General features: G+C 40.5%; 1 protein-coding gene across 1 annotated transcript in view; it reads left to right on the top strand.

Moving 5' to 3' along the window:
* The first annotated feature begins 6,892 nt into the window (after positions 1–6,892).
* Positions 6,893–24,981, top strand: part of Dpr1 (defective proboscis extension response 1) — a 315,065-nt gene continuing 296,976 nt past the window's right edge. Inside the window, exon 1 of the mRNA XM_076899056.1 lies at positions 6,893–7,015. Coding sequence (XP_076755171.1) covers positions 6,937–7,015 — 79 coding nt within the window. The 5' untranslated portion in view covers positions 6,893–6,936. The remainder of the gene's footprint in view (positions 7,016–24,981) is intronic.

Genomic DNA, 24,981 nt, shown 5'->3' with positions numbered 1-24,981 from the left:
AGTGTTCCAAGTGAATATTCCTTAAGTAGATTATTCTAAAACTAGTAGGTGACTTCGTGAAATTTTTATTTTAGCCACCTAAAATCCCCGAAAGATAAGGGAGTGGGGTTAATTCTGTGATCTAAATCTGGAAGTCAAAATGTCCATGTAGCCTGCAGACGCGCAGGCCAACTCATGTACCTTGACTTCTGGCTTGCAAGAAAAGGGACTAAAGAAATATGTGCTATGGAAGCGACGAAAATTCTCAAAAGTGGTACGGTCGGGTGTCCGTGTTGTAAATCCACGTTATAGCTCAACGCTTGGGGTCTAACAGCCGTTTTATTAACATTTTAGCGGAATCGATAAATATGGTTAATAAATGCAACACGCTGATCAAAATTAAATTAGACACAGTTTTGGGAAAAACAATGCAATTAGAGTACTTGTACAGTATAAGAAAATCGGTTTATTTTAAACAATGCATATGCAAATAATTATGCGTGTTTGTTTGTTTGCATACACTGATTGAACTGAATAATAGAACTCATATTATGATGACAACAAATATTGTTGCTGTTATTATCGTTGTTGTTTCTGCTGCTGTTGCTGTTGTTATGGTTGCAGCTATGTTACAAGGGTGCAATGTTACAGATGCGCAGAACTGCAATGGCGTAAAGATGCAGCGGCGCAATGTTGCAATCTTCCTCTTCCTCTTCCTCTTCAAATCATTAATTCTTCGTAACGTATCACTATTGAGAAACGATCAATCAAACTTTCCGTTGTGCTCGTGCGTCAGTGGGGGGAGAATATCTTAATACTTTTAACTGCGATACATCAAACGTTGATCTTTCCGCGTCATTTAGTTGCAATTTCTGTATGCTGCGATTCTATTTGCATTTCATACAACGCCAATATTTCGTCCGGGAATATTTACTGATATATCAGAATATTATTATTCCGGAATTCATCTATTTTAATCTAATTACCTTGTTCAAAAAACTATACGCATAGTGGTGTGGTTCTAAAACCGCGTACTTCGAAAATGATAACTATGCGATTCATTTTCTTAGAAACCTCTAGAAGGAATATTCGAATAAAAAGGTACAGTTAAAAAGCGAACGTAACCCAACCCCATAAAAAAGACTATTTAAGTAAAAACAATCGCAAAGAAAGTGAGAGAAATATTAGTCTTTTATCGGAGCCTGTTTTCGTGAAAAAGTGCCAATTACAGCGCAAAGTGCGATAATTAATCAACGAAAACGAGAAACCGGTGCCAAGAAAAACCGTGCCAGTCACCGAGCCGTTATTAGATGCAGCGAAGGTTAAGGAAGATGTACCGCAGGCTAATGGCACGTTTACATTGTAGGTGAGCGTGGCCGGGTAAAATCGATACCGTTCAGAGCCTCATCCTGTGGGAAATGCGGGGATGGATCTTAAACCTCGATTTCTTAGCCACCAGTGAAACCGTGTTCCGCCTCGACAACAGAAATTACGCGAGTTCGTTTGTCTACTCCCTCGGTTGAACGAACACGTTTCGGCTGTCTATCGCGAATACATGTGTTTCGAGGATTCCGATAATCTGCCTCCGTGTGTACGGCGTTCATTTTTACATCGATCGTATACAAAGTTTGCAAAAAACTTAAAATCGTAATAAAAATTATAAAAAATGTTACACGCCTCGACTTAAAGTTTCTTTCCTTTCCTTTCTTATACATTGGAATTCATTCGATCTGCCACCAGTTGTGCATAGAGGATGAAATGATTCCTCCGACAAGTTACTATCAGGAATTAGTTGCCAATAATCATTGGAAGGGCTTCTGAAATGCGGTCGAGTCCGTTCGACGAAATTCCAGAATTGGCAAAGAACGAAAGGGCCTGGGTGTAATTCAGCTTTCTCGAGAAACTTCCGAAAAGAGTTCGGATTAATCATCCTTATCGTAGATAGGATAGGTTGGACATCGTTGGTAACCGCGGAGGAAGACGAGAGTTGGAGGGAAGATAATGCTTTCGCTCGATTGTTCCTTTAAAACCCTCTAATTCCGATGCACGTTCCTCACATGCCGGTTGTTTAAGCTCAATTGCCCCGCTGGCAATCGTTCGCGAGTCCTTTCTCGTCAATGGGCCGAGGAAAATCACCGAGGGTAGGAAAAGGCGGCAAACCGGTTGATGGCTCTCAGCCGAGGCGACTCGTTACCTACGCGAACGAAGGACCGGAGATTCGAGCCACTTCGAGGCCGGCCCGCGCGAGTTCTCGGTTCTCGCTCCGATTTCAAGAGGATTTGTCCCGCCACGAATCATCCTTCCCCGGATTGAGACGTTTTATTTCGTTGCTGTTGGATTTTATCTTTATCTCATCGCTTTAATCGTATAATGTGATCTCGTATGCGTTGAAATTCCCTTTAATCGCTTAACTTAGTAGCCTGAATTCTCCGTACAATTTTTACGAACAAACAGTCTTGATCGCGCTTACGATCGCGAGGTTCACAAACACGTGCAAAGCAACTTGTCGTTGCAACGTTTCAAGGCATCGAAGCCAGGGAAGAAGCTTGGATTTCTCACTGAATCGCCGTAAATTGTTCTAATCAATCTAGCCTCGTAACGGGGGTTGAACAATCGTAGCCGCGCGCAAAAACTCGTCAGCCGAGTCTGGAATCGTGGGTAATCCCGTAGCAACGGTAGTCGTTTTCGCTGACTAACTTAGCCTAACGGACCGCGAGTAATCAGCATCGTATTATCGGCGTCGGTCTCCCTGAATCGAAACCGTCTCGTGAGAGCGTGTGCAAGCGGGTAGTACAAGCGGTCTGGAGAACCGGGTGGGTCGAAAGCCGTGCAAAGTCCGCGCGCTCGATTGTGTACAGCCGTGTAACACGCGGAACATTTTGCTCCAGATCCGTTCGATCAATCTGACGTGAAAGGTGTTCCCCGAGCACCGGCTGCTACCTATCCTTTTTGCTTTGATTCACCTGCCGTGGCCCCTTCGAATGCCGCGCGGAAAAGCGCCGCGATAGACCGATAACGCGGCTGAAAGAAAACGACCGTTTCATTTCCACGTTATTGGTACCCAGAGCGGTTGCTGAAAAAAGAAGGTTCGTTAAAGACGAGGCAGGAGGGAACAGACGGCATGGGTCTCCTTTCTATCGGAGATTAATGGAACCACGAATTATCTAGCCGAATGATATTCACCCGTTAATTAATGAGAAACAGGCTATTTCTTACTGAACGATAAATATATATAGCCAATAAGCGATCGATGCGATTTGTGTGTAAACGTTGCCGTGATATGTTTCTTTAACTTTAACGTCATTTTTTTATTCTATTCAGAGTAATGGTTTCTTCGGAAAACTTCTTAACTTCGAAGTAGGTATACAAAAGTTGCTCTCGTTAGATATCTATAATTATGCAAATTGGCTGGCTTTATTCTTCTTGAAATTAAGACAGCTTTGAAGAAGTCGAGATAACAGAGTATCTTTCTAGATATTCTATTATTTACAAGTTACGGAATAGCTTGTACATTCAAATTCACAATTGTTCGGTCACATGCTCACATGTAAGTTGCATCTCGAAATCAAAATCGTGCAAACTGCCCATCTTCGAACCGTTCGAAATCCAGTGGAATAATATTATCTGACACGATGTTCCAGGTAGAAATGATATTTCTTGCTCGGCCGTAATTGTTTGCCTGGTCGGTCCGCGAAATATTGAACTCTCGCAAGCAAGAGTTCCTGGCCAGCGTTGCCAAACTGCGACACATTGATAGCGACGCGTAATCTGTTCCTGTTTACAGAAATTTATTGGCGCGAAATCCGGTGCCAACTATGCAACGACGCCTCGTTGCTGCTCTCTATGGGTGACCGGTGTTAATGTTCTCCAGCGTGTATAAGCGCGTGGGTTATTAAAACGCGGCCAACTGACATTCCCACGCTTCCCGATAGCTAACCGAGCTTTTTTAGTTCGTAGCCTCGAAAGTGTTTCGAGAATCAAATTTGAGGCTTTTATCGTGGGCAGTGATACTTGATTCGTTTCTCGAAATTGTTCCAGTTTGTTGAGTTGATTAGAATTACGAATTATAAGGCTATAATTATTTGATGCATTATGCGATCGTAATATTTTTATTCGAAAAGTTTGACAAACACAAAATTAGGGAACCGCAGTTTTAAATAAATAAATCTTCCTCTAAGTAGAACGTCTATATTCAATTATTTTCCATCTTGATATATATATATATATATATATATATATATGATTTGTTTTACGATTTTTATAAGGGCAGAAAATAGAATTGTGAAATAAACTAAGGTTAAAGAACTTGAAGTAGTACCGCAAAAGACACGCAAGCATGCAATGTAGGGACGTTGCGCATACCCTTAATTCTGGGAGCCAGTTCTACATCCTAACTTTAGGTATTCTCGTGGGCATATGATACGTGGCAATCGCTATTGGGAAGCGAGAAGTAACTGCAAGTCCTCGAACTTCTTAATTAAAATTCAGAAGTCCCTTACTTCTACAGTATCGAACTGGCCCGCAACGTCAGCACAAATATTCTAAAATCATTCGTCGTCGATATCAAAATTGTTGCTATACATAATTATTTGCGCGACCACTGATCGTTACCAATTAAAATCACAAGAAAGGAAGATAAATAAAAGTTGTAGCGATTAAAACAAGTACCCCGTTAAACTAGTTTTTACATTTTCCGCAATAGGAATATTTAAAAAGGGGTTAAAGAGAAGTTTCGCAAGGATGATCTCTTATGAAAAGAGCTTCCCTTCTAACGCAAGACAGAAGTCGGCCCGCATACTGAACGTAATACAGGGGGTATACTCTCTTTCGTTGAAATCCCACGCTCGAAGGAAGGAAGGAAACGTCTAGATTAGTAGGCGTCTTGTGAACTTGTTAAATGCAACGTGCCACGGATGGACAGTAGAACTGAACATGGGACCCACGGTAAGACAAGCTTTGTACAGTCGGTACGTTCGTGTCTGGACGGTGGCAAATGATATATGTCAGAACCGTGGGGTGTGTTTGCGGATTTCATAATTTTTTTCACCTTTCCCTACCACCTCGAGACATTTTCCATATCTTTCTTAACGACCGCTGTCATCGTAAATTCTCGTCTCGCCGGCACCATTAATATTTGCAGTTAACGCTATAATTTGTTGCCAACGGACTCCGATGGTTATCTCGATCCCCAAACGCGCGTCTTGCACGGCGCCTCGATAATTGATGCGCTCCGTGTCCATAGCGTGAAAATGCTTTTGCCTTTGGACATTACTGCGTTCGATACGTTCAATTTTCGGATAAATTCTCTCTTAGAAAAAAAATGGTCATCGTATTTTACTGTAAAAACAAAATTTCTATCTCTACTACTGTGAACAAAATCTCTCAAAGTCTTTGAGATATTTTGGCTAACTTTCTTAAACTAGTTTAAGGAAGCAATATACGAAGTCAGTTAGAAATGTCCATATTTACGCGTAATAGATATTACAGAATAGGTTAGAAAACGGGGAGAAAGAAAGAAATTTGATAAACGACAGACAAGAGATACGCAAAGGCCGTGCTCGTCAATTCGAACGCGGACGGACGCGGGTTTTTAAAAGCGAAAACGGTGTCGAAAATCTGGAGGCATCGAAGCGGACGACGAGCATTTCGCGTCGGCGAACGCTTAACCCCGGCTGGGCTCGTTTCAACGAAGGATTCTCCGGATTCTGTGTAAGAGCTCGCGCGTTTCCCTGTCGCGACGCCGTCAAAGATCGTATCGCGTCGCAGGGGGTTGCGTGGCAGCTGACCCGACGACAGCGAGAGCATTCCTACACCGAGTGTACCGGAGCCAGTCGGTGCTCGAGCGCGTCAAGTAGACGTGGTCTGCGCGTAACCCGTCCGCGCCTAATTCACAGCGGTGAAACGGTGGCGCATGCGTCAAACGGCGACGCCAGCCCGCAGAATCATTTCGCGCCGCGACGCCGAGCGGCACCGCATCCCCGTAAGTAAACGCGGTTGATCCATGTGCGTCCTTTACGTCGTCGCGTGTACGTCGTCGACCAGTGGTACGCGCGCGTCTTCCCCTCACCTCGATCGATTCTCCTCTCCAGTGATCGTACAGTGATCGTACAGTGATCGTCGTACAGTGATCGTACAGTGATCGAACGGTGTCGCTCTACGAGGGGGTGTCCTTCGGGGATGAATCAAGGGAAACGTCGGGACAGAAGATGCGACAGAAGAGCGACGATCGCGTCTCGCGGCTCACGATGATCGCAAGCAGCAAGGATCCACGTGTGATCAAGCGTGGGTTTCAGCGTGGTTTTCAGCGTGGTTTTCAGCGTGGTTGCACTACCAGCAGCGGAGCTTTCGAGAGCGCACTGGCCCGATCGCTTCTCTGAGGATACAGACACACGCCGTCGAACGATCTGTGGAATTTTCTCTGACATGCGATTCATCACGCGTACCGGTTCCCTCGATTCTTTCCTCTTGTTCGTAACTGACTCGCGTCCGTTCGATGCATCCACGAGATTTTCACCGTTTATCTCGGGGTGAACTTATCGCGACTGCGGACGATTAACCTTACAAGACGATACATATAGAGATACGTATACGTATACGTATATATATGTGTATATGTATATATATATATATATAGGTATACGTATTGTCCGCGAACGGGTATCTTTTGATGAACGTTCGATGCTCGAGTGAAATTTGTTCGCGAACACTGCTCGAATTTGGTGGTTTCGATCGTCGTTCTCGTAACCGGTGAGTTGGCGAGCAGCACGAGTTGCATAACGCCACCTTCGCAAAGTGCATACGTATATGTATATACGTGGGAAGGAGAATATCGTGTGATACGTGCGAAAAGGAGGGAGCAAAGAAGGGGTGTGAAAACAAAGGGAAGCCGATCTCAACATAACTACGTAATATACGATAAACGATCGACGGTGAGGACGAGTGAACGAGGTGTTAAAAATGCTGTGTCGTTGGCTCACCACCGTCCTGATACTCGCTGCTTTTCTCCTGGCTATCGAAGGGATCGCGGTCACTCAAGGTACGTGGAACAGAACAGCTCGATTCGCTCCTCAAATTCGCATTCGCATGCACGGCTAAGAATACTGGGATTCTACCAGAGGATACTAAGGATACTGAGAGGATACTAAAGAGTATTTTCAAGTGATACGAAGCTCAATGGTTTAGATTTTTCTACTGTAACACACAGGACTTGGAAGATTAAAGATATCTAAGTTTGAGTTTTCAAGTATTTTCGGAATGCGATATTATGTGCGTATTATATGTGGGTATTTATCAATTATTAATTACCCAGCGAATGTCCAGAGTGTGCAGAAAATTTGAGACAGAAATGTATGAAACAAATATATTTTTGGATCATTCGTTTTATTCAACTTCAAAAGAACGAAAAACTGTCTTTAATTATTCCGTTCATTACATCATTTAATTTCGGCCGTAGAGTCGAAAATTCTGAACCGAACAATATCGGTGCTTCGAGAATCGAAATGATCGTTCGTACGGCAAACTTCTAAACAATTCTCATAGAACTCGTAATTCACGCAGTCTACGTCATTAACAACTCTAACTTCCGCGCCAAGTGCGCTGTAAGTCTCGCTCAACCGATAACCCCGCAGCCATAAAAGATAGTACAATTAATTTCGACGCCTTAGCAACTCGGTACACACGGCCGCGCCACATTAGAACGCATCATTCACCCCTACGTCTCTCTCTCTCTCTCTCTCTCTCTCTCTCTCTCTCTCTCTCTCTCTCCGTGTCGCATAATGCGGCTGCTCGTGGACCCGAGTATCTCCCCTAGTAGTTTATTAACCACTCTGCGAGCAGACGAACCGAGCTTAAGTTTCGAACCTAGAAATTTCGCCCGCCATTCTGCTCGATAACTCTGCCGCGTGTATGCTCGTTCCCGTGCATACGACTCTCCCCGTTAACGACTATATATTTTTAATACCAGCCGAAACCAATTACCACGACTCTGTTTTGTTTTCGTACAAATTACGTTACTGTCGCCAAGCAGTTTGGAGACAGTACCATCACTGGATGATAGATTGCTAGGGAAATGAGTAGAGTAGCCATCTTTACGTGGTTTATCATTCCTAGTTTAATAATACTAGTCACGGTATTTTTAAGTATCATTCGTTTCTACTATCAATTTTAGCTTGAACCTTTCCTATTCACAAATGAACGATACCAAAAAATCTGAATAGAATAGAATAGAGAAATGCTGAGAAGCATCAATAACCGATTGCGTAAGTTCTTTGTCAGTGGTACAACTCAGAGATTTAGTTTGCGCGCGATCAAATAGACTAATGATTTCGAGTCACGTAACTGTCACAGGACACAGGATTAATCGTACAAAAGAAGGTATAAGCGTTTGGAGATCTAATATCGCGTTGCTTTGAGTAACATTTTCCCTCTACGACAAAACTTGAAGAAACGACATAACCACATTAAAGCAGAACGAATCGTTGAGTAATTTACGTCGTCATTTTTATAATAGACTCTTATACTAAAGGTCGAAGAATGTGGTTATTTAAGATCGAATGATTGCAAGTGCGCGACGGGAAAATAAACGAAATTCCTTTAAAATGAAGAACGTTCCGTGTCAGAATAAATTCGCTCTGAAACGTTTTATTACACTTAATTGCTCTTAAATTGTTATTCTAGGTATTTTTTGCAATCATGTTATCCACTGTCATCGACAGTGGAACGTAATGATTATGTGTACATTCATTTGAAAGACTCAGGCTTGAACGAATCAGGCGTTGAAAAAGATTCCGCATTTTTGGTCGCTTTTATCGTTGCGCGACGCGAACATTGGCGAGTGGCGAAAGTTCGAGTGGGAAAAGTGTCGGCAGCAAGAACCTCTGCAATCTACGAGCTGATACGAGTTAATGAACGGTACATTGGACGCATTTACACATTAAGCAAGACACGAACGAGCCCCGTTGTGCGGAGGAACCGATGCTAATTGAATAATTAAAAGTCACCGCGGTCGCGCGTCCATCCGCTGGAAAATGCAATGTCCGCGGCGGCAGTGACACGGTGTGGCAAAGCAAATAATCACGAGTCGTAATTGTGCAATCAGAGGAGCGGGGCTGCTCAAGTGGCCGGGGGAAAATTTCACGGGGTTAGCCACAGGCGTCGGAAATAACGTTTTCGTGTCGGTCGCGATGAAACATGAATGGTTTTTATCGATCCACCTTGTCCGAGCGCCACCGAACGAACGTTTATTTTCCAGCAGATTATGTTGAAACGAGGCCAAATTCTGACGTTTCGAGTCAATTACAATTTGATTAATTCTGCTTAAAACCGAAACGTTCTCGAGTTCTCAATTTCAATCTATCACTGTGCATTAATTTTCATTTAGAAATCAAAATTACAGTACAGTCAACAAGTAAAACACTTTGCGTAAAATAAAACGAAAAAAATTTCGGAACAAATGGCCGGATCTTTAGACGATAACAAACTTTGAGCGCGCGGCACGCGGTAAAGCTCGTTCATCATCGTGTACTTCGGAGCGGCGCATTGTCCACATCACGTGCACGCGCACCGGGGTTAAATTAAATCGATTCTCGTTCACGCGTGATTTATCGCGGCGAATTGAATCGTAATGAGGCTTGCGTGCTTACGATTTTTCTTCCTGCGATCCCGCCTCTCTCATTGTTTCGTGAAATCGGCGTCCTCTTTTAATGAACATCGGCGATGCGAGAACACGACGAAGATAGGAGTCTGAGATGTAAACAGTTTTTTTTATTTTAAATTGTTATGTTGTTAGCGTATATTTTATCGTACATATCTAATTAATTAAATATTGTTTAAGATTGAAAACGTTCAATCAATCAAGCAACCTCGCTTCAACGTGGACTAAATTGCACTACCGTGCATTTCGACTCTGTTTCTTCCAGACGAAAGTAGCGGAAAAGGAAAACGCGACACGTAAGTCGATAATCGAAAGCAAAAAATGCAGAAAGTATACGCGTGTCAGAACAGAACCGAAAAGGAACGAGGAATCGCAAGCTCGCAAAGAGGACACACAATCGGTTTATTTATTTCCCTTTACCTCGCGATCTTATTCTGTCTCATCGGGTTGCGTTATGTGCCAGGAGACATTTAGCGGTTGCTTTTTCCGCGGGATCCAGGAAATTTTTGGAGCGAGCTCACCCCGTTGATACGCCGCGACACTGCTTCGCCCCGCTTCGTCGAGCAGGATTACTTCCTTTCGGAAGGAACTTGTAAAATCTTTCTACCAACTTTGCCAGCCGGCTACGATTTCCCGAGTACAAAACGTACTCTTTGTATCCTGTGCATTGCGTTTCACGATCAAAAATATTATTCGACACGATACAAATAATCTTTGAAAGGGAAACAAAGTTATACGCACTACTTGCAGGCTTTTCATTATTCAGGAAAAGAGCGATACCTATCGTTCCATTGCTTTTTTTGTCGAAACTGCACTAAAAATGATGCACACGTTTTATTTTTTTTTTCTTTTTTTTTCGCGACTGCTCTATGACGCTACCGATTGCACACAATATGGACGCGACGATAGCGAATGTGAGGCACGTTTTCAACTGGGATATGTATATTCCATGTGAAATGAAATCAACGACGAATATGGAACCTGTTATTTATTCATGATCACTGTTTCATTGAAAGTTGACAATTACTTTAAAAATTACTTAAAATATATTCCTGTCGAATAAAACTGTCGTTTTGTTCGAAAAATTCTCCACAGTGGCTTCCTAGATACATTATAAAGGGAGTCGGAATATTCGATTATTGAGCAACATTCGTAACCAAAAAATGATAAACATTTCGGTATCGAACGCCTTGTTGGAAATTAAATCGTAGGCCAAGGGGTTAAGAGTAAGCGAATTAGAGGAAGAATGAGAACGAGAGTAAGGTCAAGAATGATTGCAGATGAATGGAGAGTTAGAGTGGTTTTGAGCGTAGTTAAAGGGCACGTAAAAAAACACCGTAAAGAGATATTCATAGTTAGTCTAGTTGTATTTTTTATTAATAAACAACTTGAGCACTTTCCGCAGTGTATCACTACAAAAATTTTCAGCCATCTCATTTTAATATAACGATAGAAAAATATATGGTTTACCATGTACGGACTCTACTTATAGGTGGACGGAATTAATTCGAAATTATTAAAGAGCTTAAATCTCGGTATAATCTTTACAGCTATAAGGGAACAAATGTAGAGCGAAGTAAAAGGCTTTATGAAAGTATTACCAAGTTTGTTATTATTATCAGAGAATAAATAACCTTAGGATTCGCGGTGCGGAAACTTCGCCGCGGCTGCCTGAATGAAAATTGGAAAGAAACGTTTAACTACCGTTAAAACTGCGATTCCACGGAACTTATATTATTTCGTTCTTAGGTGTATCGAAAGAAACTTCCGATAATATGCGATCTCGTTAGTTCCAATATCTTTCAACTTTTTTTTTAAATGTCTTGCTCTAGCTTTTAATTCTCTTGGCATACTTTGCGTCGTAATACATATTTTCGAACATTTATTGAAGTCGAAGGAAAAGTTGCTTCATAATTTCAATAACATTTCCCATACCATATTCAGAACTTTATCATTACATCTACATGGTACATCAGCGTGTGAAATATTAACCCTTCTTCTTTATTATATAACTATTTCACCATCTACCAACGTACCATGAAGTAATCTAATATATATTCACTAAATACATATGCTGTCACTTGGTAACGAAACAATCACTGATTATTTTTCGTCTTTCTTCAAAACAAAACGCGGTTTTGCCTTGAAATTGAAAGCAAATCTTGAGGTAACACGTAAATGTAACGATACTATATTTAAAAAAAAAAAAAAACAGTTTGAGAGAAATGTACTTCGAATTACATACGATTATGTAGGAAAGTTTAGAGGGGGATGAAAGGTAACGTGTTCAATGTGAGCAATGGTAATTTTTCGGGGGAAAATCAACAAAAGTGATAAACGGAACAGTGTCCAAGCATTGAACGCAAACACACGCACAGCTCTACGTAAAACGAGAGATGATCGTCCCGTGATACAAAGGCAGAAGTTTAGCGTCAGGATGCTCGTGAGCGCAGGAACCAGGAAGAAACCATGATTTATGATCGCCGCCGCGAAAGGTTATGGAGATTTCTGAGAGCCGGTAGCCCCTCTTTGTCTCGAGAAAGTCATCTAAGCAATGCGGATATTGATTGCGTTGAATATTCCCAGCGCCATCCAACTCCGCGTCCATATTTTATACTTTATATTATATTATGCTTCGACGGACGCGTTAAACAATTTTCTTATTCGACGCGTCAGCCAGGGACAACCGTTGCCAACCGTAACCAGGGATTTAATGGCTACCAAATATGCTCACAGTTGGTCGGTTGTATATTCGACGTAACGTTCACTGGGGTAATGGTGAACCGTGATATCCGAACGTATAATGTGGAGGCAAATAATAACCGTAGGGTTATTATTTCCGAAATAACATAATGATCTTTTATCGAAACGAGAATGATCATTAGAAATTGTGATCTACGTAAACGGTTACGATAGACGTTAAGCGAACAATAATTTTGGTACACGTATCGCTCGAATGGTAATAGTTTAATAACCAGAATTTCCTGATAATGTCCAGGGTATTAGCGTTGCTCTCCAGCGCTGCAGCTTGTAGTATATTAAGTGAAGATTTAGGTACGCCTAAGGCATTGCTAACTTCGGTACATCCGAGCACATATATGCATAGAACCTAACGCTTTATGCGCAGTCAAAATGTTGTCTCAAGTTCAAGAACGTAAGCTTTGGGATCTACAGACTTAACGCGATTAAGGTTATAGCGTACAGTGTTAGCGTATTGTGCCCCCTCTGCGATCTACAGTTTACATCGAAAAACTTCGAGTGGGATTAGATCTGAGTTAGCCCGCGAGCAGAACTAAGAGCACTTCGTTACCCTCGAAAATATCTCCGAGTGTCTACCATTCATTCATTTTAGCTTTCGATAGGAAATCTATAAGCGTTCAAGTAATTCCGTTATAGTTTTATTAATCGATTTTCTTTTCATACAATTAAAAATACTACTATTCATTTAAGAATTTAAAATCTAACTTGGTAACGAATTAGTAAATCGAATACAATCTAGCACGATAAGATTAAAACTTTCTACCATTCTAAGAAGATATATACAACTCTCTACCATTTCGTATCAAGAATTTCTCGACTGCAGATTAACGAACAACACCTCTGTCTATTCAGTTTTTTAACCATTTAATAAACAACTTGCATTGCACTTGTACACAGCGCAACATAACCTTGACGGAACTCAACTTAAAAAAGGAAGGATATCGAGCATCTTACGATATCGATTGGTACAGGAACAGTTTTCATCACCGAGAAGCACTGTACCGTAGCGCTATCAGCTCTTCATCAATGACGCAAAAATCGCCTCGTAATAGATATCGCGCATTTACGATACACCGTGTGGCCATAAATTGCCTGTTTGCAACACCGTTCAGCTCGTTCATACCAAGCAGCCTGATAGGTGATTCATGTTAGAAATTCAGAGATTTATGACTTTCCGCTATAATAAATAGCCTCGTGGAATAGATCTGAATCCATAGGTACATACCATATAGTGCTACATTTTATATCAAATAATCATTTTTTTAAATCCAAGAACATTTTCTCGATAGCTTCAATGTCTCACGAAACGCTTTGGTTTCGTGTTCTCGATTAAAGGGGACACCCGGTATAAATACAAATATCGTTTTCCCATCAAAGTTTATCAACGTCTTCGTGAAACTTCTGTACAAGAAATTCTATTAATAAATTTAGAAACTTGCTCCTCTCGGGAATAGTTTTCTAAACCAAGCTATATTCATTCCCTTTGTAGGTCGCGATAGGGGTTGGAAGTTCTAACCGATACTGCTAACAGATTTCCAACTTCCGTCCTCCGTAGCTGGCTCTTCTAATCAAACTTACATCCGCCACACTATCGGCGAGTGACCATAAATCGATGTTTCATAATATCGCGTTCTACTCGAGACGTCGTTAGGAGGGTAGCTGCCGTCTACGTGGGTTCAAAGAGGCCTCCGGTATGCATGGTACGTGTCAAGCAACTTTTTCAGCAAAATATTCCACTCGTACCGCGGTCAATAATGATTGATGCATCGGATGCCCACACACTGCAGAACAGGACCTAGAATTTATGGCTCCATTCCCACGGATAAGAGGCTCTTTGTTCGCCATCCACGGAGAGCGTGATTGCAGGACACGTGGAATACGTTCGTGGCCGATGTGTACCTAAAAGGTCATCCTAAATTGTCTATTGGCTTCTTTTTCAATCGCTCCCACTCGCATTCACGATCCTGTAAACAGGAATATTGCCGCAAACTTTTTTTTTTTTTTTTTTTAGGAATTAAAATATACGGGATGGCGAGTACACGTGATAGATACATTCTTTACAAATCTTCCATTACTCTTTCATATTCGATGCTCGTGCAAGAGTTTCTGTTTGTACACCTTATGATCTGGTATTTTTGGCGAGAATTACGATGATACGCAATTGTAGAAAATAGCAAGGCGATGTTCGCATAAATATTGATAGCCCTGTTTAGACAGCAATTTATTAATGTATTAACGAGCGCATTAAGCTTGAATGCTCACGATACTTGAACCTCGATATTTTATAATACGACGCTTTAAACGCAAATGGTGATGACACTGAATTACAGAAATAGCGACATATTTTACTTCCAATTTATACATGTAGTACATTCAGGTTATGTTTGTAAATAACGATATTTGAATCATAGGCTTTATCGTGGAAATATTCAAAAGGAATTTCGCGGAGAATTTTATTGTCGAAGAGCGAAACGGTTGGGAAAATGGAAGAAAATCTGTGACGACATGATTACGCAACACTGGTTCGCGTTTCCGTCGAGTTCGCGGGGGTTGTTTCCGTAATTAACTGACGCATGCCTCGCATGATCAGTTTCAATTTGCGAGAAAAGCTTAGTCGGCAGGGAAAAAAGTCAAAGTCAGGCTGACACGGAAAAATTTATCGCACAGCTTCGGTAGTCACGGATTTACGGGTACCGTTCCGTTGATTTCACGCGTTCTATTTTTCCCCCGAATTTATATTTTGTTTTATACAATATCCCCCTTCTTCTTCATTGATTGCTCGCAGATTCTTTTCAGACCTTGGTGCCATTTAACTCGAGTTCACTACGGTTCGCCAAGTATATTGCTTTCTCTAGCGAACGCTATATATTTTAACGAAGATGGTAGAAAAAGTAGCAGGTTTCACGCTTCGACACGCACCAATTACACGCGATCGTGAAACGAAGAGATTCTGAGGTCGTTCATTTTCCATCGAGCTCACCCTGAAAGGATCCCCGTGCGTGACGGCCGGCCATAGGGAACGGTCGGTGGGCTCTCCCCTATACGGACAATCCGGATAATCTCGCGCGATGAGGATGATGACTCTGGAACTCGTTCGGCCTTCGCCGAATCAGCATCGTTATAATTACGGCCGTTTCGATGGCTACGCTAGGACTCCGAATGGTTCGTTATTACGTTTCAATTAGCAAATCTGGATATTTACGGTAATTGCCACCGGTTATGTTATCGGGAGACACCGAGTACTTCGAACAAGAGAAGACCAAGACACCGGACAAAGAAAATCCCCTCATTATTCTTAGTGCGGTTAACACGATTGCTTCTGGACCTCCAGAAAAGACATAGGAAACATTCTACGATGAACGTTTAATTTTGCTATTTTGTTACAATTCGATGCTCAATAATTAAGTTATTTGGTTCTTGTTAATTAAAATTGGCTAGAAATTGGGCCTAGATCGTTCCATCCGTGTTGTTTTATCACGACAAGTAATAAAATTGCTCGAGTACAATTAATATTTGACGAGCGAATAGTGGAGTGGATAGAAAAGGGGTGCGGTGCAGCAGAGTTCACTTGTAAGAGATTTGACACGGCCGGTGTAACAACTACGCGATGAGCTTGTGCACAATTAATAATAATTACCGTGTCTCGTACGGTCGCCATGGAATCCTATGCATGCGAGAACAGGACGATGTTTGAAGTACAATTTACAATGTAGTCGCCTCACCTAGCTGTAGCGACGGTGGAAATTAGAAGCATCGTCCCAGGCCATCCTTCAACGCTTACCACCTCGTTTTGACGAAGCAGTTTGACAACAGTTTGTACTCTCACCTCGTGTGGAAACAGTTGAAATTAGTATTGTACATTCTTGAATCCGTTGTTCGAATTCGATGTTTAAATTCAGAAAAGTAGCGCGCGTAAGCCAGGCATCGTACGCGGTAGATCGGTTTATAGAGATCGGTATTTGGAATTTTGGTATTCGCGAAAAATCGCTCGATTCGTATTAAAATTTTAGTACGCGGCCAATGTTTACGCGCCTCCGTAATCCTCTTAAAATCGTTTCGCAGAGTTAAAACGGCCAGAATTTGTATTAGTGCCGCGATTACTTCGGCCACCGTTTCGCGTTTAATACTCCATTCGCCGATTCTTTATCACGATGGAAGCCGCGGTTCCGTGCGGAGGACATTTCGAATACTGGTATCGCAGGTTTCGAGAACCTTCTAGCGAACTTGAAATTTATGCACGCGTATTATTATATTTTGCGACTGGAAATCGGTGGACTGTTCGTACAGGTAAGTACAACACGAAATTAAAGTCCACGTTTATTAATGGCGATATTGTAAACGCAGAGATGCGTAATTTAGGACCTCCGAGATTTTCACTGAAAAATCTACGATTATGCAAATAGAAGAATACTTGTTGGCGAATAAAGCACGAAATTCGAGGTCGTTGATTAATATCACTGGAGTTCGAAATTTCATATTTTGAAGGAGATTTCCATTAGATGATACCATTAGATATGAACTATTTTACACGGTAATAACTGAGTAAATGTGTCTCGTGTTACTGAAGCATGCAACGAATTAATTACTATTTGAACATGGGAATAGATAATGAGATAGAAAGTTTAACCAAAATCAAACTCGTATATTTCTCTAAAACACGTAGACATTAGTTTTATGGGACGAAGATCGTTTATTCGTTAGTTTTCAAGCAAGTAACTGAAACTTACTTTGAGGCAGAAGTTGCAAGAATCGAGCATACGAACAGGTCAAGTAAATTAATTGTCCGAATAGAATACTAACGAGCTGAATGAATCGGAGGATTTTACAAATCCAATTGACTAATTGCAACGCTCCTACGTTTTACGTATCTTCGTTTCTTGGATTTCACATCTTGGGAATGTGTCGTGGTGTATTAAATGAGAGACCATGGTCGAACAAGAGCAAAATAATTAACAAATAATAATATATAACAAAGCAAAAACAAACTATGATATAATCGCGGGCAAGTGTCGTGCAAAGACGCTGGTTGAAAATTGTTAGAGAACTCTTTTTTATCATTAATGTCATCCCCTAGATTCTAACACAAAGCGCTCCGATTCTAACACAAACTAACACAAAGCGCTCCCTTTCGTAGAAAATTGAATTCCTCATACATTCTCCAACAGCTAATAATAAAACTAAGTTGGAAACTTTTTACATGCACTAGAGCACGGAAACGAAAATATAATTAACACATCTTCTCATTATAGTAGTCTCATCTCCCTTAAGTACAGTATAATAATAAATTCTAAGTAGCCAGTTCCTATCCACTCTACCTAACACTCGAGAACAGAAAGTAATGATATCATCAGCAGCATCCACATTTTATTATTTCTCATTCCAGGTACTAATCCAGTTTAATCGCGTCCACCGTTCGCAGAGCAGCGTTTCTAACTTAAAAATGAAAATCAGCCGTATCCATGCGCCGTTTGCGCAGCCATGACGCAATTAATTTCCAACCGAGATTATTGTCTCCTGGGAATGGTCCGCGAGTACTCCCCGTTCGCGACTCGTCTCCGCGCGGATCGGCGATACTTTTACCGATCCGGTCCGTGGTTACCACGAACAATCTTTATTTCGTTTCGTCGTGGCCACGAACGCTGTAGCCCGGCTGTAAAACCGTTACCGTAACTTTCCAGGGAGATGGCTCGGGCATCGGTACGAAAAACTGCGGCCAGAATTAGTTTCGCGTTCATTCACTTCGACCTTGTTTCGGAATTTCGCCCCATGGAAAATCATCGGGCGCCGCGGAATTGGCAATTTGCATTCGAGCTTACGCATCGCGAGATACGTCCTATCTATGGATGTTCTGTTGTGAAGCGTCCTAATTTTCCTGTTTTTACATTTTTTTCTGTACTTTTTCTCACCTTTTTGTTTGAGCTTTTCGATCGAAAACGCGAGCGTTTCGAATTCGAATCGTGATATACCGTTATTTGGCCTAACGAGACCTTAAATTAGGTTAGGTTAGGTTTATGATACAATAGCTACTGAAGTAAGATCAAGTTTTCTAGCAACCGTTTATGGCCTTAATTCCAGTAACTTGAATTAAGAAGTTAATTACAAAAACTAATAAATATAAATTGCTACTCTTTAAAAAATAACTAAACTTGGTTTAAATTAGTATGGCGACCATTTTCCCGACGTGACAAGAACCATGAGAGTGGTGTAACGCGAGAATGACAACACACACGTGGAGAGTACAGTAGCAGGTTTTATGTTTATTGAATGCAGTATTATATGTACGTGTGGATTTCTGTTAGTTTTACTGTGTAGTAAGTTCAGTCGTGTTCCGTTGAACACTGATTTAGATGATTAAAAAGATGATTTATTGTTTGAATAAAGTTTAGGAACCGAGATAAGGGAGCACTGCGACGAACTGTGTTGCGGTAGTGGCTCAATGCCTAATTTCACGGAAGCCATTAAGGCGGATTAATAATATCCTTTACATGTGCTAATTAGACGTAACTATTTTCTATCGAGTGTACGATATAAAATTGCACGCGTTATGTTTCAGAAAGAATTACGTTATAGCAGCGTAATCTGTAAGAAAGTATTGCAGTGACCACCTCCGGAAACCGTGTTCGCGGAAGAATCCTCGAACCACCTCCATTTTAATGTATTCAAGGGACGTGTAAGGATAGTTGTTTGCAAAAATTGTCTACCTACTCGGAAGTTTTGCAACGCTTACGTCTGACAAATCCTTTAGCTACTATCTTAACGGCTCCAACATTCCCGCTCACCCCGCCCCTTCCATAATCGAGAACAATCTCCTCTGTCTGCAAAAGATTCTCGGCAATTTTCTAAAAAGCTTTCGTACATTGAACCCGTTGCAAATCAACGACAAAGTACAGCCTAATTGCGAACTTCCGAAGTGGCGTAATAGAAAGTACGTATTGTTTCAGTGCAACGCTCTATTACTGGATTTTATGATTTCAGATTTGAGAGGAACAATTTTTATTGATTTAAAAAATCGTTAATTTAAAAACTCACGGACGTCTCTATAAAAAACGATTAAGAATGCAAATACGATTTCACTTATCGCAGCACGTAACGTTACTAGTTAATAATTATGAACCGAAACTTTCGAAAGTTGTAGCGCGTATTCATCTTCCTTGGCGGGAGCTCGTAATATACACCTGTTTATGGCAGAGCGTCTCGTGTTTTCAAACTTCAGCAACGTAATAAGTGTTTGCATGTTGTACTTGGCGAAGATAAGTCCGATCACATTTCAACGTCAACCGACACGGTCAGGAGGACTCTGAGAAATCGAGTGGCTTCGTACCTTCGTGTTTCTGTTTTCCGGGGGCTAAGGTTACTCGATATTTCACACGGAGAAAGGAATGATTCATGGAACCAGATTAAGCGTATCGATCAGTTTTAATAAGGGAGAGGGGGACTGCTCTCAGAAAAATTCACGACAGCTACGTAACGCGTACGAAAAATTTGATGCAGACTGTCATTTTTCTGCTGGCATCGGATAGAAAATGTATACGAACGAATTTTTAATAAAAATATTGCAAACGGCATTCGAATATCGAATAACTAGAAATAAATTGTTGTTCCGATCAAAATAACAATAGATTTATTTTCTGTCATTATTTTACAACATATTGCTTTAATATATATGTATATATATATATATATATATATATATATATATATATATATATATATATATATATATTTCTGGACAACCTCAATTTAATTTGCTGCGAGTTAGTAAATTTTCTATGGATTAAACGCTTTTTACAATGATCAAAACGGTAAAATTCCTGGGCAAATTTACCAAAATGGTTCCCTTAAAATCCGAATCTGAAAAATCGAATGTTCGAGAAAAGAAACGGGCAAAGAAATAAACAGGTTTGTCCAATTTCTCCAGAAGCCAATAACTTGGAGGACGAAAGAAATATAAGGACTCGAATCTAATAATTGGCAAGAGGGATCGTGTAACAATATTCGTGCGACCGCGTGACAAGTCCAATTATCCGATGAGTTGTCCCCTCCACCCGACCAGGTTGCGCAACGTTCCAATCTACTTGGGAACAACCCTTAAGCACGCGTTTCGATTGTTAAGAGCCTCGCTGCCGTCTCGTTCTGTTTCGTGCACGTGCACCCGTCGTTTGCTCGGTTTATCGGAACGAAATCGAGGCGACTGCACATCGTATTCGCCGCGCGAAAACTCGTTCACCACCAAATTATTTCGCTAAACGAACCACCGGATTTATACGGACGTTTACGCGGAGCTCGGTGCGCGTTTCATTACGTGTTCTACAGACATCCACGTTCTGTTCACCAGTTTATCGAATTTACATCGCTGTAACGACGTGTGTACATCACTTACGAAAAGATTACCAAAATAATAAGTATACCCCGATATCATATAATAGAATAAAATAACTAGCTTCAATCATTTAGCTAAAATCATTTAATAGAGTACCATGGACGTTGCTCTATGGTTACATTTTACAACGCGTTTTATTAAAAATATTTACACGGAGATAAAGTAGGTAATTTACTATCGTTTGTGAAAAAAACACAATTGATTTGAAGGAGTTTAAGTGATTGTTGCTTTAAATATTAAGTAATAGGTTATGTTTCGGTTTTCGATATTAGCTAACGCACAAATCAGAACGGCGAACGTATTTTCCAGAGAAAAAAAAACGCGGCATAAAACATCGTAGCTAGATTCTGACGATTTTCCCGTATTTCACGATAATGTTTAATTTCTGGCTGAATTGACGGGAAGTGTTTTCAATGACGGCGCGCGGCGCTTGGAAACAATTGTCCCGGTAGAAAATGTACCGACAGATGAACAAAGGATTTCATAATTGCGTGCTTTATTCCGGCGATTTCCACCGAGCGTGGACGCGGGGAAATAAAACTCTAAACTGTTTAATCTGCCGGCAAATATTACGAGCGACAAAAAATCTCCGTCTCGTGTGTTACGAGGCGAAAAATGTATACGTTAACCGCAGCTTTCGTGCAGCCAACAATCATAAACAGGCGATCGAATCGAATTAGTGTTTCTGTTGTAATCGGTCAAAGCAGAAGGGAAAGGGTAACAAATACGTGAAAAAACAATTACCATATTTTACGTAAACAGTTTGTTCGAAAGATATATTTTAACAATATATGCGATGTTGAATTTGAATAATAATTTAGGATGATGTTATTCTAGAAGAAAGCCTCTTACGAAACACTTGAATTTGTTTCGAATATCGTTTGATTCTAAGTGAGGCATCGATGTATCATTCCGTTTAAACGGCGCGAGGCTTTTTAGTTTCGTTTTCAAAGGTTCCGTCAACGTTGGTACCTTTCGTTCATCGTTTAAGATAAAAAAAAAAAAAAAAAAAAAAAAAAAAAGAAGGAAAGAAACGAAGAATTTGAGGGTATCCTTGGTAATTTCCAGGAAAATAACTCGCGATTCTTTGTGCGGACGGTGCCGCACGCCAATTTGAATTTTTAACTGTAGCATAACTCGAGTATAACTTGACCCAGTTTGTGGGTCGGGTATACAAATTTTTCATTCCGCGTGTACAGTATCTACCTACATTTTAATTATACGTATTTCATCGACAAGTGGAAAGGCTGGAATTACAAAACATCCTCAGAGTCGTGGCGCAAATGTAATGAAGGAAGAATCGAGGAAACGCTTTCAACGTTAACACGAATTAGAACAAAATCTTTTAAGAAATAACCTAGAAATGAAATTTATTATCCTGTAATATAATTTGCATGTGGTTTCAATAAATACATAGCTGTTCATAAAAACTAGAACAGTTCTGTAAAAACTAAATTAGAATACGAAAAACTTATACGTATTAGTTGGTTTAATAATTATAAATTGCAAATTAGTAAAATATTAATAGTACAAGTATACGAAATTGGTATTTATTTTAGACGCGTACAATGTTTAAAAAAGTCAGAGAGGTGAGGTTTAAAAATAATCGAAAGGGAAGGGTTATTCCAGTTTTTCAGTTCGACACTGTAGTATCGTACGTTTAGGAGGAAAGAAAGTAGCACATCCTAACCAAAATCTCAAACAATTGAACAGGCTCACCGAGAAGTATAAAATTAGGCAACGGAATTACAGTGTATAACATTATCCCGAATTCAGCATACATACGACACCTCACGCGACGTCGATCTATTTCCAATCGAGAGACTATCGGTCCGATTAAGAATCATTCTCTCGGCGTTCCATTAAATCGCGTTGCTCCTCCAGCTGCCGGCAATTACTTTTCACCGTTTGAACCTTTTTAATTAATCTCCGCGCAACTTGAAAACCGAACTACCGTAAAAACGTGGCGTTTCGAGAAAGAAAATAGAAAAAAAAAACGATATGAATGGAAGAATATCAGGTACAGGTGAATCTCTACTTGAACGTGTTTGGGAATGAGGAACGCAAAAATCGACGGTGCGATCTATTCACGCTTTTCATTCTTTTCACGTGTAGTTCGTGTTTGATTACAGCGACATATTCCCATGTATAGAGCGAGTACCATTATGAGGTGAAAGTAGGAAGAATGAATGGGATGTTTAAAGAGGATTCTAAAGCTGGTTTTATCGCTGTTTAGTAGTGCTATGAATAACAAGGTGCGTAGACCACTGACTGAAAATTTTCATAGATTATATCGTTTAACAAAATACGTGAGTAATCACTGAACTTCCTCAAAGACACTCGGTAATTAAATTCCTCGTAATCCCAAAATAATCCCTTATTCGTAATTTTTGTACATACGACGATACGTATAACCCGAATCTATTTCTATAATATATATATATATATATATATATATATATATATATATATATATATATATATACGTACTGTTAAAAGAAAGGGAACGTCGATAATTAAACGACTGTATACCCAAAGAAACAAACCCTCCGCCTGTCGACGTACGGTACGAGGCGGAACCGTTTCCGTTTGAAACGTTTTCGCCAATTAAACTGCCCTCGGCTCTATAACTTCGCTCCGCTCGTGCAGCTTATAGCCATTAACGAAAAATGTTCTAGTTTCGGTCTCCCCAACGGCCCGTAATTCCCGGGTGTGTCGTACGCGCATGTGGGGGCGGTGGTTCGATAAATAAAAGAAGGTTAGAATCCTCGAGGCGTTCGGACCTCGTCTCGCGTATATACGAAGGGCTATTTCGCGCAAGAGATGACGCGTCGAGAGACGATCGGTGCCGGTTCCCGACATTGAATTATATCGGTGACCCTTCGGCTAAATCGGGAACTTGTTATCCGAGGTTATGACTGTGTAAAAATGCCGGTCGTTAAACTATCACCGGCGAGAGCGACGGGTTATGATGAAGAGGCGCAGACAGGAAGAAGGTCAATTGCCATTTTTCGACGCTGCGTTCGCTGGCTGATCCTTTTCCAAGAAGCTCGTTCCTGAATTGCACCCATTCTTTTATTTCTTTTTTTTTTTTTCTTTACATTTCCGTATATTGTCTTGATTTTTCTAACTTAATCTGCTCGTTACTGTCTAATCAAATGTCCTTTATACATATTCTTTACATTGAAAAAGATCAAATAAATTTTGATCGGGAAATACTTTTCTATCGTTTCATATTAGCTTGTACCAATTCTGTCTAGGATAGTGTGGACGAATACGTCAATTTAAGAGAAAAATATGAAATTTTGCGTACTACAGACAAATGAAAAGTGTCAGGTAATGAAACGTTCGAAGATTGTTCATGAAATTGAATAAATTTTTTAATCCTGCCACGCCACGAAGTAACAGAATAAAATTAGTCTATTTTTCTTCTTCCGTCTAATTAATACCATTAAATATTTATATTGAAAAAACGGTCCATTTTTCCCAAAGAAATTAATTTACCGAACTGATTTATTTAAAACACATTACTAACAGAGAGCAGCGCATTGAATAATGTTTAATTCTGAACGAGGCAACGCACGTATTCCTCGCTCTCAAATAGCGTACCACTCGTCGCGAAGTTATTCTCCGAGAGTCGCGTTAATTATTCGAAACAATGACTCGGCGGAGATGGCTGGGTAAAAATTGAACGCGCGCCATCGGTGATGCACGTGGCGGCGTAGGTGTCAAGCGAATGCAATACCTTTCACCGAGTTTTCAGATTACAGTTCGTGCGTTCGAACATTATGCGTCAGCCAGTAATATTAAGTCATCCGGCTTAAGAGAAATATTTTCGACACCTGAAAGTAACGTTGGAACGCGGCACGATTCAATCTTAACGGATGAAATCGTCTCTTTTTTTTTTTTTGTGAACAATCGTCCGTTATCAGCGAATCCGCGTGAATTATTTTTCATCTTTCGATTGATTTCAAAACAATTTTTAGGGATTCGACCAATTTGTCGGTTTCGGATTATTTCGAAATTATTAGCTAATTATATGAAAAATTTTATTTGATGGAAAAGTTGGAAATGATTTTCGAAGAAGAACGTTCATTGAGTATTTTATTTTTGTTAAATGTTGACTTGAATTAGTTGAACCAAGTACGACGTACGAGTATGTATTTACGTGTACTTTACTATTATCTGTAATATAACAGTAATTACGTTA

The sequence above is a fragment of the Xylocopa sonorina genome, chromosome 8 (genome assembly GCF_050948175.1).
Source record: "Xylocopa sonorina isolate GNS202 chromosome 8, iyXylSono1_principal, whole genome shotgun sequence".
In the NCBI taxonomy this organism is placed as follows: domain Eukaryota; kingdom Metazoa; phylum Arthropoda; class Insecta; order Hymenoptera; family Apidae; genus Xylocopa; species Xylocopa sonorina.
Note: the sequence above shows the minus strand (reverse complement) of the source record. Positions and strands in the feature narration are given on the sequence as shown.